This window comes from Nerophis lumbriciformis, linkage group LG12, assembly GCF_033978685.3.
Source record: "Nerophis lumbriciformis linkage group LG12, RoL_Nlum_v2.1, whole genome shotgun sequence".
Taxonomy (NCBI): Eukaryota; Metazoa; Chordata; class Actinopteri; order Syngnathiformes; family Syngnathidae; genus Nerophis; species Nerophis lumbriciformis.
In genome coordinates, this window is record NC_084559.2 from 30,422,409 (window position 1) to 30,445,645 (window position 23,237).

The 23,237-nt window shown below is 41.4% G+C and overlaps 2 protein-coding genes across 8 annotated transcripts in view; one reads left to right on the forward strand and one right to left on the reverse strand.

Annotated features, from left to right (window-relative positions):
* ank1a (ankyrin 1, erythrocytic a) overlaps positions 1-23,237 on the forward strand; it is a 255,027-nt gene that overhangs the window by 217,786 nt on the left and 14,004 nt on the right. For 4 of the 7 annotated variants that reach the window (XM_061986311.1, XM_061986310.1, XM_061986317.2 and 1 more), the window contains 7 exons: positions 594-668; positions 825-956; positions 3,061-3,216; positions 11,594-12,224; positions 14,781-15,132; positions 21,068-21,151; positions 21,236-21,382. In XM_061986311.1, the coding sequence (XP_061842295.1) occupies positions 594-668; positions 825-956; positions 3,061-3,216; positions 11,594-12,224; positions 14,781-15,132; positions 21,068-21,151; positions 21,236-21,382 (1,577 nt within the window). Of the gene's footprint in view, positions 1-593; positions 669-824; positions 957-3,060; positions 3,217-11,593; positions 12,225-14,780; positions 15,133-17,529; positions 18,176-21,067; positions 21,152-21,235; positions 21,383-23,237 lie in introns of those variants that run through there. The other 3 variants (XM_061986312.1, XM_061986316.1, XM_061986314.1) reach the window with 2 other exon arrangements.
* The window catches only part of dguok (deoxyguanosine kinase), a 251,905-nt gene that overhangs the window by 165,538 nt on the left and 63,130 nt on the right, over positions 1-23,237 (reverse strand). The window lies entirely within an intron of this gene.

Here is a 23,237-nt window from a genome sequence, read left to right on the forward strand (position 1 = left end):
GCAAGCTAATCGATGCTAACATGCTATTTAGGCTAGCAATATGTACATATTGCATCATAATGCCTCATTTGTAGGTATATTTGAGGTCATTTAGTTTCCTTTAAGTCCTCTTAATTCAATTTATATGTCATGACTCACTATCTGTATGTAATATGGCTTTTATTTTTTTTGCGGCTCCAGACAGATTTGTTTTTGTATTTTTGGTCCAATATGGCTCTTTTAACATTTTGGGTTGCCGACCCCTGGTGTAGTTTGATCATTTTCCTCGACTGATGTACTAACATCATGTGGTTTATTTTGTACATATGTAGCATCATCTACAAAGATACAAATAATTACTATTGTGACATCCAGTGGACACATTTCGAACAGCTGTTTCTTTCATTAAAAATTTGAAGGTTAATTTTTATATTTAGCAAACTCATCCCACGGGCCGGATAAAACGTGTTCGCGGGCCGTACGTTTGACACCCCTGCTATAGATTATCATAACAAAATGACTGTAAATTGTTAGTTACTTGTACATCAACTCTAGCGGCCCGACTAAGTTTTGCCTCTTGCTAACGTCAAGTGTGTGTGTTTTGCTTCCTGCAGCTGCAATGAGTGCGATGGAGCGTACTGAACTTAAGATGGCTGTCATTGCAGAACAGTTGGGACTGAGCTGGGCTGGTAAGTCAACACTAATGTTTTCCATGTTGGTAATCATGCCATGTTTACCTCGCGTCTCCCTAGCTTGTCTCTCTGTGTGCGGAATAAACCAGCTTCTAATGGCTTTGTTTTCCTACCAAGAGCCAAGGGAGTTTTTGTATTATTCCTTTTCCTCAGAGTTGGCACGTGAGCTTCAGCTCAGCGTGGATGACATCAACAAGATTCGCGTGGAGAATCCAAATTCTCTGCTGGAGCAGAGCTCTGCACTACTTAACCTGTGGGCGACACGCGAGGGCAAAAGAGCTAAAAGTCAGTATGAACTGCTAAAAACGGCTAGTGGTGTTACTTGTCTTATTGTTTTAGATAGTTTGCCAATGATAAAAAATTATATATAGGGAACTACCAAAATAATTAAATAATCGAATACAAAATACATGTTTTTCTCATAATATTTCCATAATAACAATAATATTCCATATTCCATAGTAATATTCCATATTCCATAATAATATTCCATATTCCATAATATTTCCATAATAACAATACATGTGGACCCCGATCGTATTGTTTCAAATGTGAAACAATCCATCCATCCATCCATCCATCTTCTTCCGCTTATCCGAGGTCGGGTCGCGGGGGCAGCAGCCTAAGCAGGGAAGCCCAGACTTCCCTCTCCCCAGCCACTTCGTCCAGCTCTTCCTGTGGGACCCCGAGGCGTTCCCAGGCCAGCCGGGAGACATAGTCTTCCCAACGTGTCCTGGGTCTTCCCAGCGGCCTCCTACCGGTCGGACGTGCCCTAAACACCTCCCTAGGGAGGCGTTCGGGTGGCATCCTGACCAGATGCCCGAACCACCTCATCTGGCTCCTCTCGATGTGGAGGAGCAGCGGCTTTACTTTGAGCTCCTCCCGGATGGCAGAGCTTCTCACCCTATCTCTAAGGGAGAGCCCCGCCACCCGGCGGAGGAAACTCATTTCGGCCGCTTGTACCCGTGATCTTGTCCTTTCGGTCATAACCCAAAGCTCATGACCATAGGTGAGGATGGGAACGTAGATCGACCGGTAAATTGAGAGCTTTGCCTTCCGGCTCAGCTCCTTCTTCACCACAACGGATCGATACAGCGTCCGCATTACTGAAGACGCCGCACCAATCCGCCTGTCGATCTCACGATCCACTCTTCCCTCACTCGTGAACAAGACTCCGAGGTACTTGAACTCCTCCACTTGGGGCAAGATCTCCTCCCCAACCCGAAACAAATGTGAAACAATACAATACCAATTCCTGGGAATCGATTGGTACCGTTGAGCGTCGGTATCGATTCCCAGGAATTGGTATCGTATTGTTTCACATTTGAAACAATCAAATTGTTTCACATTTGAAACAATACGATACCAATTCCTGGGAATCGATACCGACGCTCAACGGTACCAATCGATTGCCAGGAATTGGTATCGTATTGTTTCAAATGTGAAACAATAAGATACCAATTCCTGGGAATCGATTGGTACCGTTGAGTGTCTGTATCGATTCCCAGGAATTGGTATCGTATTGTTTCACATTTGAAACAATCAAATTGTTTCACAGTTGAAACAATCAAATTGTTTCACATTTGAAACAATCAAATTGTTTCACATTTGAAACAATCAAATTGTTTCACATTTGAAACAATCAAATTGTTTCACATTTGAAACAATCAAATTGTTTCACATTTGAAACAATCAAATTGTTTCACATTTGAAACATTACGATACAAATTCCTGGGAATCGATACCGACGCTCAACGGTACCAATCAATTCCCAGGAATTGGTATCGTATTGTTTCACATTTGAAACAATACGATATCAATTCCCAGGAATTGGTATCGTATTGTTTCACATTTGAAACAATACGATACCAATTCCTGGGAATCGGTACCGACACTCAACGGTACCAATCGATTCCCAGGAATTGGTATCGTATTGTTTCACATTTGAAACAATACGATCGGGGGCCACATGTATTGTTATTATGGAAATATTATGGAATATGGAATATTATTATGGAATATGGAATATTATTATTATTATTTCACATTTGAAACAATACGATACCAGTTCCTGGGAATCGATACTGACACTCAACGGTACCAATTTTTGGTTTATCTGTGTGTGTTCATTTGATTAATTTACATTTAACTGGACAATGAGTTTCTCTACAAGTTTGTCCTTCAGTTACTGTAAATAAAAAATAAATTTAAGAGTATTGTTGCCTATTTTCTTTACATAATTACTGTGTCATCATATTATTGTTATTGCTATATGATAAGAAATTGCAAAATATTTTTTGGGGATTGTGGTAATTTGGTGTCACCCCTCCTAGAAACTACACATTCATACTCCAAATACAACTAAATCCTCTTTTTCTCTGCTCTCCAGTGGAGAGCTTGTACACGGCCCTGAAGAGCATCGATCGCATGGACATCATCACCATGTTGGAGGGCCAACCTGCACAGCCCACCAGACAAGGCTCTCGTGATCTCACCAGACGACGACGCGATGACAGGGACCACCTCTCTCCCGCCATGACCAACGGTAAGCTCCCTACCCCAACTCTGACTGTGCAACCTCCTTATCTAACGTCCTGAAGACCTCTTATCTCCATGCTCCTTTAATGCACATGAATGCTGCCTTAAAACCTTTGCAGGTAACACCTACAACAACATGCTCATGGACTCAGGACACTCCTACTGCGGTACAACATGTTTTTAATAATTTAGGTACATAATCATAGTGCACATATTTGACTGAGACTGCCAGAGAGGTGTTCATTCAACAACATGTGGATTATTAGCGTTGCTGTTTGCAATCTTATAACCCGAAATATGCATATTGTTAAATAAATATCTCAGTGCTAGCACATTTTTTTTCCTATAGATTTTTTTTAATTAGATGTGTTACTTAGGTGGAGAGTGAAACATACGTATTTTGCCCACAGTGTTGATTAGATAATAAGATGCAAGCATCCACCTACTAAAGCAGCGTATCATTGTACATTGTTGGACATGATCAGACAGTGGATCATACTGTATGTGTTGCTTATCTGGCTTCATTGACAAGACCTTTACTCCCTTTCCTCGTGGTTTCTTTAACACATGCATACCTTACATCTTATTGACTCCGTTTTCACCTGCGGAATGGTGGTAACTAACGCCTGTTTCTCAGGGGCATATCTCAAGCCCGAAGTTACAGGTGCTATTCTGTGAAAACTGGAGCAATGTGTCTAGATGTAAACATGCATAGAAATCTGAGGAAGACATTCAGATCATCAGTGAATCTGATTATCATCTCGTGTTGTCTTACCTTGCCTCCCAAAGACATTTTATAGCGTTGTCCTTTTAATTTCTCTTGTTATGCTTTATTAAGTACTGCTCAAGGACATAGTGTGGTTGTATAAGTTCACGTTTAACGTATTTCAACATACAGTAGTCATTTTGATATTCAAATTAAATCAACATTAAAACAAGTTTTTTTTTCACTTATTGAAAATGATGTATTAGTGTGTTTTTTAGGGCATGAACAAAAAAGTTATTTTGGCATTGAAGGACTAGTCTCTCTGTATTTCCCTGTGGAGCACCTTCCACAACAATCATGAGTCCTGTCACAACACTAATAATGATATATTCTCCTACTAAACACTACATTTTGTTTTTTATAGTTACGGTAACTATATATAAATAAAAACACATTAAACTTACAACATTTGCTTATAACTTGTGTTGGAAGTTCTGCTAAGACTCTTCTGGTAATACAGATGTGTTACATTACAGACAATGAGGATAACGTTTTAAACACGCTCTCCAGAGAAGAAGAGTGTTTATATTTCATGTTTATGAACTTTTGTGGTGCCTGATGTTGCATGAAGAGCAGTTTGAGTTTCTTTAGGACTAATGTTGATTTACTGAATGTCATTTTGGGAGCCCTGTTTTCATTCCCTGTTTCTCTGTACAAGTCATTTGCAGCCTTTTACTCTTCCGCCTCCTCTTCTTCCTCCTCACTCCTCTCCGAACTCTGACCTCATGCCGACCTCATGTTGACCTCTGAACCATTTTTAATTTTTTGATTTATTTACCTGCGACGTTTCGTGCATTTTTCTTTCTGGTGATTTTTTTTTTTTAATTTCGAGTCTTGAAACTCCCACATTTTTAAGTGTCTGTGAATGGTTCACCTCACACAGGCTGTGCACTCCGCACCCACTGGAAGGAGGGAGGTGACCCCCGCTCTCTCCCCCACTTTGCGTCTGTGTTCATTACCCTCTTCTTTCTTCTGTCTCTTACCCCCACAATGTCCTTCCTCTCCCCTGCTTGCCTTTGCACGCCCTCCTTGCATTTGCACAAACATATTGGCATGCAGTGACTTGTGATGAGGTTTATGGCTAATGAGGCACTAACATTTTTTTTCCAAACATCAACTTCTTGTGCTCCAATAAATGTTAATTCAAATTGCGCGTTGCGAGAGTAGCAAGAATATACAGTGGATCTACAAACTTAATTGGTTCTTCAACAGGGTCTGTAGATAGAAACATTCGTATATCGAAGCAAATTTCTCCATAAGAAACAATGTAAATATGAATAAAGGGTTCCAGACTCAGCAAAAGTCTGTATTGTAGTAAAAGTTTGTACACTTTGAAGACAATTTAAAGCGCTATACAGAACTGTATATTAAATAAATGCAACAAAGGGGTGATGGATAAACGTTCTATTGATTAAAATATCCAAGACAAGATAGCATGTATGTATAAAGCCGCCCTGCCCACACACACACACACATAGTCCTGTGGTGTAGTCACAGTTAAAAATCACAAAACTCCTTAACTTTAACAAGGTTGTTACAATATTTAGGAATAAAACATAAAATCCACTTTACCTTGTTGGTAAATCACTTTCCGTGCAGCGGAAGAGAGGGACGGGGAAGGCAGTGTCGACAACACTGTAGATACTTCCTGGATGTTTCAAACCATACATTGCTTGTCCCTTAATTTCTTTGGACTCATTTTGAGCTAACAAAAACTAGAACACTAAGCACACTAAGAAGAACTTAGCACAGTAGCTAACGACAGCATTGCTTTGCTGCCTTAATAGGCACCAGAGATCAATAAACCCGCCCACAATGGCCGTGCTGCGAGGCACACAATGGGTGAATGAAACGTTCGTACATGGAAACAAGGTTCGTACAATCAGGGGTTTGTAAATCGAGGTTCCACTGTACTTCTCCCTATTTTTGTTGTACAAAAGTAAAAGTAACAAACATTTTTAGTTTTACCTTTATGAGTTCAATCCCGGCCTCGGGATTTTTCTGTGTGGAGTTTGCATGTCCTCCCTGTGACTGCGTGGGTTCCCTCCGGGTACTCCGGCTTCCTCCCACCTCCAAAGACATGCCCCTGGGGATAGGTTGATTGGCAACACTAAATTGGCCCTAGTGTGTGAATGTTGTCTGTCTATCTGTGTTGGCCCTGTGATGAGGTGGCGACTTGTCCAGGGTGTACCCCGCCTTCCGCCCGATTGTAGCTGAGATAGGCTCCAGCGCCCCACACGACCCCGAAAGGAATAAGCGGTAGAAAATGGATGGATGGATGTTTAAGTCCATGCATCTATGTTCTTCATTTTAAAAAACTATTTTAAGTACATTTTTTACGCCCACCGTAGCTGTGCCTAGTTGTGTCAAGCACCTGCCATGTCATGTGGACCCTTGCCTATTCATGGTGACGAGGGGACATTGGAAGCCATATTGTACAGATTAATATCATACAGATTAGCGGGAATAATGATATCACACTAACGCTGAAGACATTAGGCAGACTGTAGAAAGTCCTGGGGCCTGATCTACTAAGTTCAAAATGCCACGTGTAAAACAACGTGTGCAAATAATAAAATTGTGTGTACTATTGATGAGTGTGTAGCATGTGATCTACAAAAACTGTGTGTACAGTTAATAACTGATGCAAAAGTGACACTGATGGTATTTGCGTTTACTACCGGCATTAACTGCCCATGGAAATACTCATTTCCCTCCAGATTTATGTTATGTAAACAAGCAGCACACATCTAAAATATCTAAAACATTTTCTGCAATATGTAACCATAATCTAGAACACAGAAACTATTTTATCACAGTGATGGCGCACTCTGCGAGGAGACAGAGGACCCTCACAACACCGAAGCACATTCATCCATCTGGAATGATCCAAATGCAAGAAAATGAGGAATATCATCGTAATATATTTTCTAAAGTAAAAATCAAACACCATTTTAAAAAAACTGCCAGCAGACACCAAATCACATCAATTGAATTGGTTTTAATCAGCTCCTAAGTTGTCTAGCAGCTATACAATTAGAAAACTATAATACTGAATAGACGATATGTCTAACATGGTTATTTTTGAAAGTCCATATATATTGGCAAGCATACATGGGATGGTATTAGAGCGCGTTTGACTTCTTTCTCTCAGCCATTTCTGGACAACTGTCGGTTTGCACGTTCTTTCCAGACAAACTATTGCTAAATATAGACATAAAGCAGCGGCTGCAGAACAGTTTCAGCCTTGATAAATCACCCTGTATGTGCTATATAAGCACAAGAGATGCAGTCCTCTTTGAATGAGCTCAGTAGACCAACTTTGTATGTGCTATCAAGTTTGCACGTGTTTTAATACATGCAAACTTTTCGTAGATCAGGCCCATGATAAATAATACATTTTTCTATAAACATATTGTCGCTTACAATCACAAACTGGTACACGATTTTTACCTAAGAAAATGACTAATGAGGGGAACCATACAGAAAATACATTTATGACAGGTTCATGTAAAAACATATTTGTTTGTTTTTTGGCCTAACCTGACCGCTCGTCCGTGCTTGCATGTGAGCAGTACAACTAGCTGGTGTCTAACACTGCATTGCCTCCTACTTGACTAACATACTGTACTTTGCATGGCATGCACACAATGAATGACTTGTCCCTCCTCTGTGATCTTCATATGGGGTAGGGAGGGGTTGGAAAAAGGTCATAAACCTTTTTTTGAAAAGACTATGGCAAAAGTCTGTTGTGTTGACGTATGAATGTTGTGACTTTAAACTGTTTTGCTTTGATGGGTTGTTTTGTGGAAACCAAGTCCTTGTGAGTTTTGTAATTGTATACATTTGATGTTGTACCCCCTCATCCCCATTTCAAATATGTCCATGTTAATCTGATTGGACCAACATGAGTGTATAAGGTCTAATACTGTCCTCCATATAAGTGTGCCATTTTCACACTTTATTGTTTTTAAATTATGATATGTGTGCATAAGTCTTAGGTCACCATTGGAGTTTTTATCTTAGCAATACTCCTATTTACTGTACTTAGAATGGTATTTAGTGCAGCACAGACCCTGGTATAAACACGCTGCGGTTGTTTAGAGCCACAACCACGAGGTGGGGTCACATGATCAGAAAGGCTCTGACCACATTCAAGTCCATACAGATGCGCACTGTTTATATTTTCTATAATTAGTCATAGTTGGAGCCTTGGAGGGTTTTATTTGTTAAGTAACTTATAAAGTCAAACCCTAGTAACCGTAAAGACCGAAATGTGGCCAAATACAAAATTTTGTTTAGGGCCCCAATAAGTCTAGAGCAGCACTGCGCATACCTCTGCTAAGGCCCAACAACAAATGTTTTCATTATTATTCTATGTCCATTTGTTTGTTAGTCAGTTATTGTATGTCCTATAAGCAATTTAAGATTGGGCATTGTTTACATATTACTTGATACTTTCTTTTGAAACAATGCCAGTGCTTAAAGAGGGGCTGCACTTTTTGGGAAATTATTCACAATCATTCACAATCCCTATGTGAGAGAAGAAGACCTTCTGTAATTTCCGAGCTATAGATATAGAGTGCAGTGGTATTTAAGCCGCACCCACATAATTTAAGAAGAAACACATATTTTAACATATATTAGCCGCACTGGGCTATAAGCCGCAGATATATACCTGTTTATTCAACTGTTTATAACTGTTTCGAAACGATGCCTGTCACACGGCAGTAAAACGGCTGATCAAACAAAACAGAAGTCATCGTCATGGACCCACTAGCTCAGGAAGCTACCTTTCCAATCAGCTAAACAGATTCAATAACTCCATGGTGACGTTTTTCAAAAATAATGTCAGCACAGATACTTGTAAATGTGTTAGCATATTTGCTAATGCAAACTACGCTGGATTGATTACATTGCGATAGCACATACAAATATGCATGAAAACATTATTATGTTTGTGATGAAAACATCACACATGGGAAGGTTTAGCAAAAATGAATTGCTAAAGTTATATTATAAAACTTACAAAGGTTGCTTGGAGTGATAAATGAAGAATCATTTCAAACAGAAACGCTGTGGATGGTTTTACTTCCCATTCAAGGCATGAAACAGGAAGTACATTTTTAACCTGCAGCACCTGCAGTAAGCAAACTCATCCAAAAGATGGCGCCATAGCACAAACAATAACACGTATTCAGTGTCTCAGTCGGTGTACTATTACAACTATTTGTCGAAGACAAAACATTATGGCCATGAGTGAAACAAAATCCATAAATTAGTTGCACTGTTTTTTAAGTGCAGGAAAAAAGCAGCGGTTTATAGTCCAGAAAATTTGGTACATTTTTCCTCTGTCTCTGTCTTTGACAAAATATTTTCATAATCAAATCTAATTTGTTAGATTTTGCCCATCGTTGACAATCAATGGAATCTCTGGCGTTGTTTTTAAGCGAAATAAACGATATGTAGTGTATACTGTCTGGTAACGTCACATGGATGTGCTCTAACAACTTTATGTGACTATTCCTAAGTTAATTAAAGCTACTTTACAGTATGAAAGACATGCAGTCTTTTATTAAAGTGAACAAACCAAAGATGTCATTTGCCACCTTTTTCCACCTCAAAAAAAAGGTGAAAGCCCGCTCTGGCACGCAGCACCAAGAGGACATCAAACTTGACTAAATAGAGGAAGTAAAAGTCATAAAGTTGCCGTATGATTACTACATTTTTCAAGAGAATAGCTACACCTCCGCAGCAAGGTGGTGCATCCCGACGCTCGCACTTTGTCCAATTTTCGGCAATCAATCCCACTGGCGGGATTTCAGCCACCCGGTGGTACGTGATGGCTTTGTGTCTGACAGCAGTGCATCCCGACGAGCCTCAATCACAGCCGACATGTAGAAACATCCTCCCAACTCTATGAAAAAAATATTCACATGTGCATATAAACATATTTTATATATTAAGAGATGTGGCGGGTCAAAACACAGCCAGCTGAAGGAAGTCTGAAGGCATGTGCAGTCAAAAGAAAACTGCCTGACCAATCTACGTTTATACTTTTTTAATTGTTTTGCAATTAATAACATTGATATCATAAATAAATTAATAACAGTGATGAGAATGTAGTTGTGAGGCTAAGCAGTAGTGTATAAAATAGGTCACAAGGTGCTTGAGGTTCCAAGTAGTCTCAGGTATATCCTAACCTGACTCTCCCCAGATCCTTGTAGTTTGCTGAGCTCCACACAAGGATCTGGGACTTCTCAATAGGTGATGTATTTCAGAAGGCGGGGCCTTATAAAAAAAAAAATCATTGTATGTGATTGGATAAACCACTTGTCCGTTATCTTGAATGACGTGCTACTTCAACCACTCACATCGAAATCAGCCCGTGACGCTGATGAGAGCGACGCTGGGAAATCCAAAACAGAACAGCCGACATATTGGATAACGACAGAGCGAAAAGTTCTCTGTTCATCTTTTAAATAATTAATATTCGATAGATTCGACAAAACAGATGTTTGAATCAAACAGTCGCTTCGGCGCTTCGTCACATCTATGTAATCCCGCCCGGTGATCCTGATTGGTTCATTATTTTTTGCTATCTTGAAGGAGTTTGCATTGCCCTCGAGCCCACATCCTTGTGTGGAGCTCAGCGAACTACAAGGATCTGGCGAGAGTCGGGTTAAATATCTCCTGCACGCTTAGTTTTTTGGGGTGACGGTGCATTCCTCCTGTTTCGCTGTGCCACTTTGCAGCCTGTTTACGTGGCTTCCGTCACCATTCATGTTCATCTCAGCTCCCCACTTCCTTCATTCAATAACTGCTTTTGTTTACTTCCAGTCTCAGTTTGGGAAGGGGGTGGGGGGGTGGGGGTGTTTCCGCTGCCCCTGTGCCTTTAAATGGCGGCTGCCTTTCCATGAATTGTTTATTTAACGCAGATGTAGGAGTGACCTGAGTCCACGGCCATTTCACTCATGAACATGTTTCGTAACCGAGGGAACGCCCAATCTGCTGTTCTGGCTCTGGATCAGAAGAGACCGCAGAGAGCGTGTGTACATGCTGTGTGAGGCGTGAATGGTATCGCCTGCGTGCATGCTCTCCAGCCCGACAATGATAACCTGCCTGTTTTCTTTGACTGGGGTTGAATGCATGCCGAAGTGTGACGGAGAGTTAATGCGTCAGGATGAGAGCATGTCGTATAAGTCAATGATTGTCCCAACTGGGGACTGTAAGTCCTGTGATCTCCCTGCAGGTGGCAGCCAGCAGCGCAGCATCAGTCACAAAGCGGGCCTGAATCTGTCCGCGTCGGTCCGCATGTGTCTGCTGCTGCTACTTCTGGCCCCCTGCTGTCAGCACTCGCCCCCGTCTTCTAAAAGTCCTCGCTCTTATGTCCTCAGCATTCTGCACTTTTATTCCAGCTCGGATTGTCTTGATCCTTCCCTTCCCGCTCCTTTCCCCATTTGTTTCTCCTTCAGCCTCCTCTACCTCTCCCCTATTTGCCCAGCTAATTGGCAGAGGGCACTTTCCCCCACTCTCAGGCTGCCGGTGCTGTGGGGGTGAGGTTGGGAGCGAGGCAGGGGGGCCGGGTGTCAGTGTGCCTCTCTGTGTGTCGCTCCAGGTTATGGGCTGGCGCCGGATGAGCTTCTGTCCCCGGCCTCCATGCAGTACAGCCTGCCCTCGCCGCTGGGCGCTGAGGCCTACTGGCAGGAGGTCTCCAGCCTGGACTGTGCACCCATTGCCACCACAGAGGAGGACACTCTCATGGAGATGTCTGACGTGCAGGTGTGGCCCTCAGGTAACTCCCCCTCCCTGGTGCCCGTGGAGGACTCCTCGCTGGAGTGCAGTAATGCCGACGACTCTGAAGGCCTGCTCGGGCTGCCTTATGGAAGTCTGGGCCGGCCGGCCAGTCAGGCCAGCGCCACCAGCGGAGGGGGCGGCGTGCTCAGCTCGATCGAACTCCCCGAGGACGATTCCGAAATGGGCGTCGACTCTCTCAGCACCGCCACGCCGGCCTCGCTCGGCGGCACCATCGCTGGTATCAATCTTAACGGACTGAACAATGGTCAGGGGTCAGAGGCAAGTTCGGAGATATCGGCCATCACTAGCACGACTGGTGGCAATGGAGGAGGAGGTGGAGGAGGGACAGGCTCAGAGGAAGGGCATGCTTTTGTTGCAGGACAACAAAGGCTGTATGCCCGACTCAGTGAGTCTGCTGGTCTCACCTGCGTTGCAGATCGCAATGGAGACAGGTGAGTTTGACCCCGCCCTCCGAACACCCATTTGTCAACAGACGTAAACAATCAAACTGTGCCAACGTGCAATTTCAGTACGGCACATGTTAAGTGTGGTTTATTCGTGCTTAAGACTCATTCACACAAACATTGCTCTTTTTTAGTAACATACTTATTTTTGTTTGTATCTCGGTATTTTCCTACAAAGTTTTTCCACACATAACGTATGAGTCTCCTCTTCCTTGATCTGCGTTTGTTGCCTTTTCGAAAAGTGACTTCCTTCAGCTTTCTTGTGGTCGGGTGTTATAGCATTCCCTGTTGCTTTGGCATGTATTTGACAGACACCAATTCATTTGTCCACGTGGACATAAACTACCATATTAACTAATATGTACACAAGTACCTTAACGTACAAGCTTAATTGGTTCTGTGATGGCGCTCTTAACTCAAAACACTTGTATCTCAAATCCCATTGAAACTACCGTATTTTTCGGACTATAAGTCGCTCCGGAGTATAAGTCGCACCGGCCGAAAATGCATAATAAAGAAGGAAAAAAACATATATAAGTCGCACTGGAGTATAAGTCGCATTTTTTGGGGAAATGTATTTGATAAAACCCAACACCAAGAATAGACATTTGAAAGGCAATTTAAAATAAATAAAGAATAGTGAACAACAGGCTGAATAAGTGTACGTTATATGAGGCATAAATAACCAACTGAGAACGTGCCTGGTATGTTAACGTAACATATTATGGTAAGAGTCATTCAAACAACTATAACATATAGAACATGCTATACGTTTACCAAACAATCTGTCACTCCTAATCGCTAAATCCCATGAAATCGTATACGTCTAGTCTCTCACGTGAATGAGCTAAATAATATTATTTGATATTTTACGGTAATGTGTTAATAATTTCACACATAAGTCGCTCCTGAGTATAAGTCGCACCCCCGGGCAAACTAAGAAAAAAGCTGCCACTTATAGTCCGAAAAATACGGTAAGTGAAATCAATCACCCCCTAAAAACAACACCATTTAATATGAAGTACCTTAAAAAAACAACTAACTTTTAGATAAGAAATCTTATATAAAAACAATACAATAGAATGTACTACTAACATCTACAGTAGTTCAATGAATGTAATAATCATGTACATTTAGCTTGGAGAGTGGACTTCTCTGTATCTCCTTCCAGCTGCTTCTCCATCAAACACAACATCAGCAACTTTTCCATATTTTCATGGAAAAGTCAAGTCTGCAATTTAGATATAATTTAAAAAAATTTGGCTGGTGTTACTCATCCTGCTTCAGTATGGTGCAGACGAGCAGTTATACGCTGGAATTGCTTCACCAAGTTGGCGACACGCTCGGTCAGGTCATGCTTTTAATGATTCCTTTTTTTAATTCAATGAATATTCTCCACTTTTTCTTCTCAGCACGGTCCTTCACACTCACGTTCTTCCCTCCTATAGTTGGAAAAACAAAGTTATGTCGATCTTTAGCTATAAGCTAATGCCAGCAAGGAAGTCTAGATGTTTTGGGCGGATCTTACGGGTTTCATGTGAAATTTGCTACACATGCTAATGGCGAGGATGCTTGTAACTTTATTTTGTGCTTACAACTTAAAGCATAACAATTAGCCAAGAGGCAGCTCTTGTCTCAAAACACTCTTAAGTTGAGGTACCACTGTATATATATATATACATACATATATATATATATATATATATATATATATATATATATATATATATATATATATATATATACACTGTGCATATATATGTATATATATATATATATATATATATATTTATTTTTTATTCCCATAACAGATTGCCACATTGAGTCAATGGCATGTTTAATTTAGATGAGTTTTTAAGCCAGCTGTCTTTCTGACGCAACCCTCCCATTAATCCGGGTTTGGGACCGGCACTGGACATCTCCAGAGTGTTGGGCGCCTGGCTGGGAATCGAACCCTCTACAAAAAAGCCATTATCTTGTTCAAATATACTACCAGAACCCCAAATATATTACAATATCATATATGTTTTATAAATATGAGTCGTTTTTTAAGTTTAGGGATTTAGCAAATGGCACCAAGCAACTTTCCCTGATATGAGTCAGAGCTTTTTTCCTGTCACTCACACACCCTCCAAAAGTGTCTTAGGAAGGTTTGATGGCGATCAATATAGCAGAGTCATCAGACTGGTAATCAGCTAAAAGATATTATATATTGCAATCTACCAGTTAGTTAACTAATGTAAATATTTTTTTCGAAATTAATTAGTCTTTATGCATTTTCATGTGAGATTTTCTCAATTTTTTACATTTTCTTTTCTTTGATTGATTGTCTAAGATTTTGACTTAATGAATATGTTTTTAGTAATAGGAAAAAGAGTTAATATTGTGTTCTGGTCAAGATGGGGTTTAAAGCTTAGTGCAGTAATTTAGTTGTTGTATGTGTTACTAAAAAAAAAATATCTACCCGGTACACGTCTACATAAGTGTGTAATCTCCACCTATGTGGTGGGCAACATCATCAGTTATGTGCTTTTCCCCTTTCAGGTCAGCTAATGGTGGAAGTGGAAATGGAAGTGGGAGTGGTTCTTTCATCTCCTACTTGCAGGAGCAGACAGGCCCAGGATGGAGCCCTGTCACTGACCCACAGGCCTGGGTGGGCAACCCTCCAAAAACCAGACAGGTCATTGACACCATGATATCCTCATGCTGCAACTCTGTGGACGGAGACCAATCCCATGTATCCCAGGAGGCCTTGCTGCAGCCTGTAAGGGACATGGGACATTCAGAGATTTTGCGGGGCCACTTCCGGGGTACTCAACCGTTTGAGAAGGGCTTGGGCTTCCCGCACAGGACCCCAGAGCTGAGGGCCTGGGATGACACACGCTTCAAAGGACAGGTGAGGGATTTGTCCCTGTCGTGTTATACAGTTTATTGCCACTTTTGCCAAGGGTTACATTCCAAAACCCCCAGCCAGTGGCAAAAAACACAAATATGTTTGATACTCTATAGCAGAAGTGTCGAACTCAAGTATCTTCTAATTGCAAATCTTCTTATCTTTATTATTTGACCATTTAACAAGATATTTCAAACATTTATTTTAGTTATGACAAATAACTACTTAATATCTGCTTATGATTTCAAAGCAAAGCGAGGCTATTGAACATTTATTAAATTTCACTTTACAAGCAGCCCTCTGAGGGAAGCCATAATTGTGATGTGGACCTCATAAAATATGAGTTTGACACCCCTGCTCTTAAGCCTATAACAGCCCCCCTCCGTTTTGCTAATTTAAGAGATGCAATCCTCACGCCACACGAGATCAGTTTTGAATGCGCTATCAAGTCTCCATCTAAATGTAATACAGAGAGAGATGAGAGCTGCAAGACAATCAATGAACTGAGGTCACGATGGTGTCTTTTCTCTGTAGTTCTGTTTCAATTAGCACACCTTCCAGAATTTAGCAATATTACGATTGCAGCAATTCCCGCAAATATTTTTTTTTCCCCTGCGACTTATGTACAGTTTTGCAGCGTTGTTGGAAGATAGCTGCATCGTGTGTATTTCGCTGTTGAGGGTTAGTCCATAACGCACTAAATGGCTGACTGAAGGATTTTGTGAGTGTGTTTGATTTATTGAGAACAATGTCATTGGTCCACCGTGACCCGCTCGATAATTTAATTTAGTCTGATGTGACGAGGCTGAGAAATAATTGGCATGTGAATCCGGAAAAAATCCATAAATCAGCCGCAGCATTGTATAAAGTGCAGGGTTCGAACCGTGGGGAAAAAGTAGCAGCTTATTTCCCAAAATGTATGCTACTTGAAAGTTAGGTTTTGTTATGTTCTGTGTGGTAATTAATTGAGTAAAACACTTTTTTTTCTAACTATGCAAGCGTTTGTGTACAAACGAAGCATATTTTGTTAGGATTGTTGAAAATCTGTGCTTTTTGGGATTAAGGTTACAAAGAACTAACCTGACTCTCGCCAGATCCTTGTAGTTCGCTGAGCTCCACACAAGGATCTGGGCTCGAGGGAATTGCAAACTCCTTCAAGATAGCAAAAAGTAATGAACTAATCAGGATCGCCGGGCGGTACTTCATAGATGTGACGTAGCGCCGAAGCGACTGTTTGATTCAAACAACAATGGCGGCACGCAGCGAGGAGTCGTGTGCTGACATTGATTCTGCTATTGCAACTGTCATCGATCGTCTACTGACATTGCTGCGTTGTTTCAGTAAAAGTTCTCTAACTTTTCGCTCTGTCGTTATCCAATATGTCGGCTGTTCTGTTTTGGATTTCCCAGCGTCGCTCTCATCAGCATCACGGATTGATTTCGATGTGAGTGGTTGAAGTAGCACGTCATTTAAGTTAACGGACAAGTGGTTTTTCCAATCAAATACAATGATTTTTTTACAAGGCCCCGCCTTCTGAAATACATCTCCTATTGAGAAGTCCCAGATCCTTGTGTGGATCTCAGCAAACTACAAGGATCTGGCAAGAGTCAGGTTAACAAAGAACATCAGAGCATTGATAACAAATTAATAAAGTCGCGAGCTGAAAATAAGCTGTGACAGTTTCTGGCTGTCGTGCGGGTTCTCAGGACCACCAAGGAAGGACATTGTCGAGCAGGTTTTGACTTTTCTTTATTCTTTCAATAAAGCTGCGTCTTCTTGCTTCGGGTCGCTTTTCAGCTCGCTTCGCTGTCTGCTTTTTAGCACCATGTCGTTGTCTCCGTCCGGCTCTCGGTCTCTTGCGCGCTGCGTCTGCTTCGGACTCTCCAACTCTCTCTCCCTCGTTGTTCACGGCTGCCGCTTTTTACACAGTGCGAAGAGATTATCTGATTGTGCCCAGGTGGGCGCTCCACGCACCTGATATGATTTACGGCGTCGATCCCTGCGTGCCCCGCCTCGCTGCTTGTTCGCCGTCCACGCCTCCTCGCCGCCATCTTGGAGCGGGCTCCAAGGTGCCCTGCCTCGCTGTCGGACTGCCGGCCCCGCCTCTCCACAAAGCATTTTTGAAAAACCTGCTGTGAAATTAGGCATTTTAGGCGCAGTAATCACGAAAATCTGCAAAAACCTGGAGGCGCTGATTTAGTCACCTCACACCACACACAAATATACTGTAAGTACAGCAAACACACACACAGCGTCTCAGGCCGAAGATGGGCACAACAGCATGGAAAGCCAAAAATAGCAAGAATTCTCACTGTCCTACTCGTGTTACACCCCCCCGCTGCAAGACCTTCCCACGCATTGACTTTCATGCACAACACTGACATGGCACTGTGAAGGACAACCTGTGAAACTGTGACAACACAGATATTTTTTTTTTTGCTTCTATGTGTTTATATTGTCAAGTGGTGGTGAAAAGGTGTTGGTTGACACTGTCATTTGACAGTAAGTTTGTTTTAGTGTTGATGTGTTTGAGGCAGAGTTAAAGTAATGAGTGCATCACGAACGGCAGTGCTGAGTGTCGCTGAAGTATCAGGGGGTATTTAAAGCCCACTGATCACATGGTCAAAGGGACAGAGAGGTGGGAGTAGAAACCTACAAAGTCATTGACTGATCCACCAGTGGGAAGGAGTCGTGTCCAGGGGAAAGGACCCACTGCCCCACTATATGGAAGACCAGTGAAGGTCTGGGTTTTTTTTGGGTGGGAAAGGAGTCCCTGCATTGCATGTCAAAGCACTGCGTGGATCTTTGAGCTGATCCAAACGGGGCGATGTGGGCCCTGGTGACGGAGCTCCTCTTCAGCCTGGTGCTGCTGGCCTTCCTGGTCATCAGCTGTCAGAACGTGCTGCACATAGCCAGCGTCTCTGTGCGCTCCGTGCTCACCTACATCCACAACCAGCTGGACCGCGAGCTCGGCGAGGTGGAGGGAGTGGCCGACGAAGAGGAGAATGTCACCACCAAGGTTGTCCGCAGGAGAGTCATACTCAAGGTACCGCGGGAAAGAGAAGATTAGGGACGAAGAGAAGTGGGGCTTGGAATGGAGCGCAATATGCAACCAGGGGCTTCTCCAGTGTTTCCTCTGGAGAAGAAATACAACATTGCCAGTCATTAATCACATGCATGTATCTATATCAGACCTGGGCAAATTAAGGCCCGGGGGCCACATGCGGCTCGTTAAGCTTTTCAATCTGGCCCGCCGGGCATTCCCAAATAATGTTTTTATATCTTTAAGATGGAAACTGTAGCTGCCATTATGATGTGCAGTGATGTTTTCTAACGACCGTAGGTTTTGAACTATACAAAGTATTTCTATGGTTGGAATCTGTGCTTTTGCATGATATTTTATTGACTAGTGTTGTCCTGATACCAATATTTTGATACTTTTCGGTACTTTTCTAAATAAAGGGGACCAGAAAAAATTGCATTAGTGGCTTTATTTCAACAAAAAATCTTAAGGTGCGACGGACTGGTACTTTTCAGAGGCGGTATGGTACCGAATATGATTTATTAGTATCGCGGTACTATACTAATACCCGTATACCGTACAACCCTACTAGTTACTATGGTAATCTACATCACAGCAGGTCAGACAAGGCACCAAGCAGTGTGGGTGTGGCTTGATTGTAAAATATGTCGATTAAGAGGGGGTGTGACGTTCATATGTTCTCAATATTCAGGGTTTTATCGTTCATATAAAAATTTAGAATTCCATTCTGTTTTTAAGGCGGTCTGTCATAACATTTTCAGCATTCAATCAGACTTTATTGTGAGGTTTTGTATTGGTTTTCCTAAAAAATAGGTATACCGGCCCCCAGACATATTTTTTTTCACTAAATTTGGCCCCCGAGTCAAAATAATTGCCCAGGCCTGATCTATATGATTATTGTGTGTGCAGAACATAAGTCACATTAGAATTCAGTGGGTACTTGTAGCCTGGTATGAGGAGACAATGTTATCCATCCATTTTCTACATAGTCTTCATTAGGGTCACGGGTAAGCTGGAGCCTGTCACTGCTGAATTGGGGTGCGAGGCACGGTACACCTTGGACTGGTCACAGACATTATTATTAACGTTAAAGTTAAAGTTAAAGTACCATAGTCACTGATAGTCACACAAACACACACTAGGTGTGGTGAAATTATCCTCTGCATTTGACCCATCCCCTTTTTGCACCCCCTGGGAGGTGAGGGGAGCAGTGAGTAGCAGCGGTGGCCGCGCTCGGGAATCATTTTGATGATTTAACCCCTAATTCCAACCCTTGATGCTGAGTGCCAAGCAGGGAGGTAATGGGTCCCATTTTTATAGTCTTTGGTATGACTCGGCCGGGGTTTGAACTCACGACCTACCGATCTCAGGGCGGACACTCTAACCACAAGGCCACTGAGCAGGTTAATGGAAACATCTGTTTTTTGAAGAACATTTATGGTGGATATACGTGTACGGTATCATAAACATCCGAAGGATATATTGTTGTTGTCTCTAACCATGTATTTAGCTTACTGGGAGCTCACCAGCTTGTTTTAAAGCAAATGTAGTTAACACAGTGTAACACACTGATAAGTATGCATTTAAGTATAGATAATATGATCTAAACTACTGCGTTATAAGCTTTTACAATATTGTAAAATATAGAGAGCGCGTGTGTGTTAAAATAATAGCGTGTCAGCTATATTTGTGGAGGCTATAAACATTTTGTTTTTCCTTATAAGTGTATATTTTGTGTTAGATTCATTTTTAAAGTTCAAAGTTTGTGCAACTCATTATACATACATAAATACTAGTGATGGGTGAGTGTATGGCACACCCACTACCTGCATTGACATTGCACTGATACAGTGTTGGTGTTTGATAATGGTCATTAGCAATCTGCTGAATGAAACAAGTTTACATTTTAAAAAGTAGTAGTTAGAAAATAAAATTAAGATCAATGTTGGAGACAAAAACTGATGCCACACGCCACTCTGCCGACTTATTTTAGTACGAGCTGTCACTCTGGTAGATAGAAGGATGTCCTGATAAACACCGTTTGACGCTTCACATTCAAATGTTTATTATTATTAAACAGATGTTGGACCTCTTTTACTTCATAAAAATATATATATTCTAACAACTTTTTAAGGCCTAAAAAGTGATTTGTTTTTTTAATTTTATTTGAATAATTACAAATATTTTCTCATGATTTTTCAGACTAATACTTTTAAGGATTGTGCAGTTTTTAAAGGTCAATATTGCTTAATGATAAAGTTTACGTCACTAACTACCTTTTTATACATGTTGCTGGTAAAACACTTATACACACTTACACACACATGTATCATGTATCACAATCGTTATCTGTGTGCAAGATGTGAAGATGTGTGTATCACAATCCTTATATGTGTGCAAGATGGGAAGGTGTGTGTAAAGCATTGTGTGTAATATTTCGCAAAAGCAGAGTCTATACCTAATATTAGGCAAATCTGCACAGTGGTTTTGTTTACTGTGTGTAGACTTTGTTTGTGTGAACATTTTAAATTTAGTGTGTAAGCATTTGGAAAAAACTGTAAGTCACATGTTTTTTCTTTCGTAAAGTGACACTTCGAGGGACACAACAACACTCCTTGTATGGTTTGACCCACCCCTAATGAATAGTACGATTAGTGTCAGTGGTAAAAATAGGTGATAGGTTACAAGCAGGTCATTGTAAGTATTTTAGCCTTATTTCAAGGTTAAAAATTATAAACCTGAGGACAAAATACATCCATAAGGACTTATTTTAACTTTTAGGTGTCAAAAGAAGCTAATCCATAGTGATACTTAAGAAATATTGCGCTGAATATTCTGCACCACTAAAACCTCTCCAGGGATTTTCTGCTATGTTGATTACTTGCTTGTCAACAGGGCGATGAGGCTGAAGACCTTCATGGGGAGCAGGTCAGCGAGGAGCAGTTTACAGATGAACATGGAAACATTATCACTAAAAAGGTCAGACGTGTTGTTGTCCTCATCCGGAAATATCATGCACTGGATAGGAATGTTGAATCTCCTTTCCCTCCTGTGGCGTGATAGATCGTGCGAAAGGTTGTGCGCAGAGGCAAGGGCGAAGATGGCGTTCAGGACGTGAGCGTGGAAGGTTCTCTGCAAGACGCCAACGAGCTAGAAGTAGACGCCGAGCAGTTTATGAGCTACGCCATCCTGGGCCGGGAAAGCAGCAAGGTGGGCTTCTGATCTGCAGCCGGTTCTGGCACCACCCCCTCCCCCTTTAGGCCAAATGGACTGATTGTTATCAGATGATGCCATCATCTGATGTGACGCTTTGATTAACATCATGTGTCCTGGCGATGCTTGACTGAGGTCCTGACTTGGGCTCTCATCAAGGTCACCAAGTAGCTTAACATGCATGAGCTTCAGTGTAATGACAATCATCTCAAAGCAGTAGAAAAGAAGAGTTGGTCGAGTGAGATGAGACTCCAGGCAAAGACAGTGGAACCTCTAAAGCGAATTAATCCGCTGACTTGCTACTTATTTTCCCATCAAATTCATGTTTCCTTACTTCTCCTGGTAGTGGCCTGTCAATCACAGCACATACAACCACTATAACGACTCCCGTTAACACCGACGGACAATTTAGTGTTTCCAATTAACATGCATGTTTTGGAAAGGTGGGAGGAAAATGTGGTGTCTGAAAAGTAAAAAATACTGTAAGGGCCTGATCTAGTAAAGGTGGAGTAAAACATTTGCAAACATGATAGCGCACGCAAAGCTGATCCACTAAACTCGTGCGTAAAGGATTGTGTCTCTTAAAAGAACAAAATAGTTTAGTCTTCATGTATACAGTATGCAGAATATATGCTGATTATTAGAATGCCCACTATACTGGAAGAAAAGATGCAAACGTAATCATTTAGCTACTGCTATGTGATTTATCAAGGCTAAAACTGTGGCCGCTATTATGCGTCTATTTTTAGCATGTTTGGGGGAAAAACTGGCACAGTTAAGCACAAATGGCTGTGTGAAAAGAAGCGATGGCGCTGAAAGACAGACGATTGAGAGATGACATTTAGTCCGTGTGCATGTCAACATATTCGGATTGTCAGAAATGAAAATATTAGATATTATTGTTTATTCCGAAGTGACATTTTATAATGTTATAGCTGCTGGCCTACTTAAGGGGCTGATTAAAAGAAATTCAATTAATTCATTTTAAGATATTTGGAGAAATAACTTCTTGCAAAATGCATTTTCTTGCATCTGGATCATTCCAAATGCACCATCACAACTAAGCAGTGCCTCCAAGAGCGCACCCGCAGCGTGCTAAAAATAGGTTCCGTTGTCTAGCTCGTCACCTTCAATATGAACTAGAAAAGTCGGTACATATTATATTTGTGTGCTGCCTGTCAACAACACAGGCTCTTGCTATGTAATTTATCAAGGCTAAAACTGTTCTGCGGCCGTTATTATTCGTCCTTATTTAGCATGTTTGGGGAAAAAAAACTGGCACAGTTAAGCACAAATGGCCATGTGAAAAGAAGCAATGGCGCTGAAAGACAGACGATTGAGAGATGACATTTCGTCCGTGTGCATGTCAACATATTCTGATTGTCAGAAATGAAAACATTAGATATTATTGTTTATTCCGAAGTGACATTTTAAAAGTGACATCTAAAAATAAATTATGTTGTCTAGCTCGTCACCTTCAATATAGCCTAGAAAAGTCAGTAGATATTATATTTGTGTGCTGCCTGTCAACATGACGAAACGCCACGGATTGGACAATATGATGCCATAAATGTGTAAAAATGAGTGTCTCAATGGTGATAACTGGTATACAAGAAAAATCCTCATTTAAATAGAGCTGTGTGCACCACTTTTGCACTTGATATTGATTGTACACGCAGTCTTAGTAGATCACCTGCAAACACGCCCACTAATAGTACCGTACACACAATTTTATAGTTCGTTTTTAGCACGTGTAGATCAGGCCCTCAGTGAGTTTTAAGTATTTTAAGTAAGTTAATTAATTAGTTGCCATCATATAACCTTTATTAACTGTACAGGTGAAAACATTTAT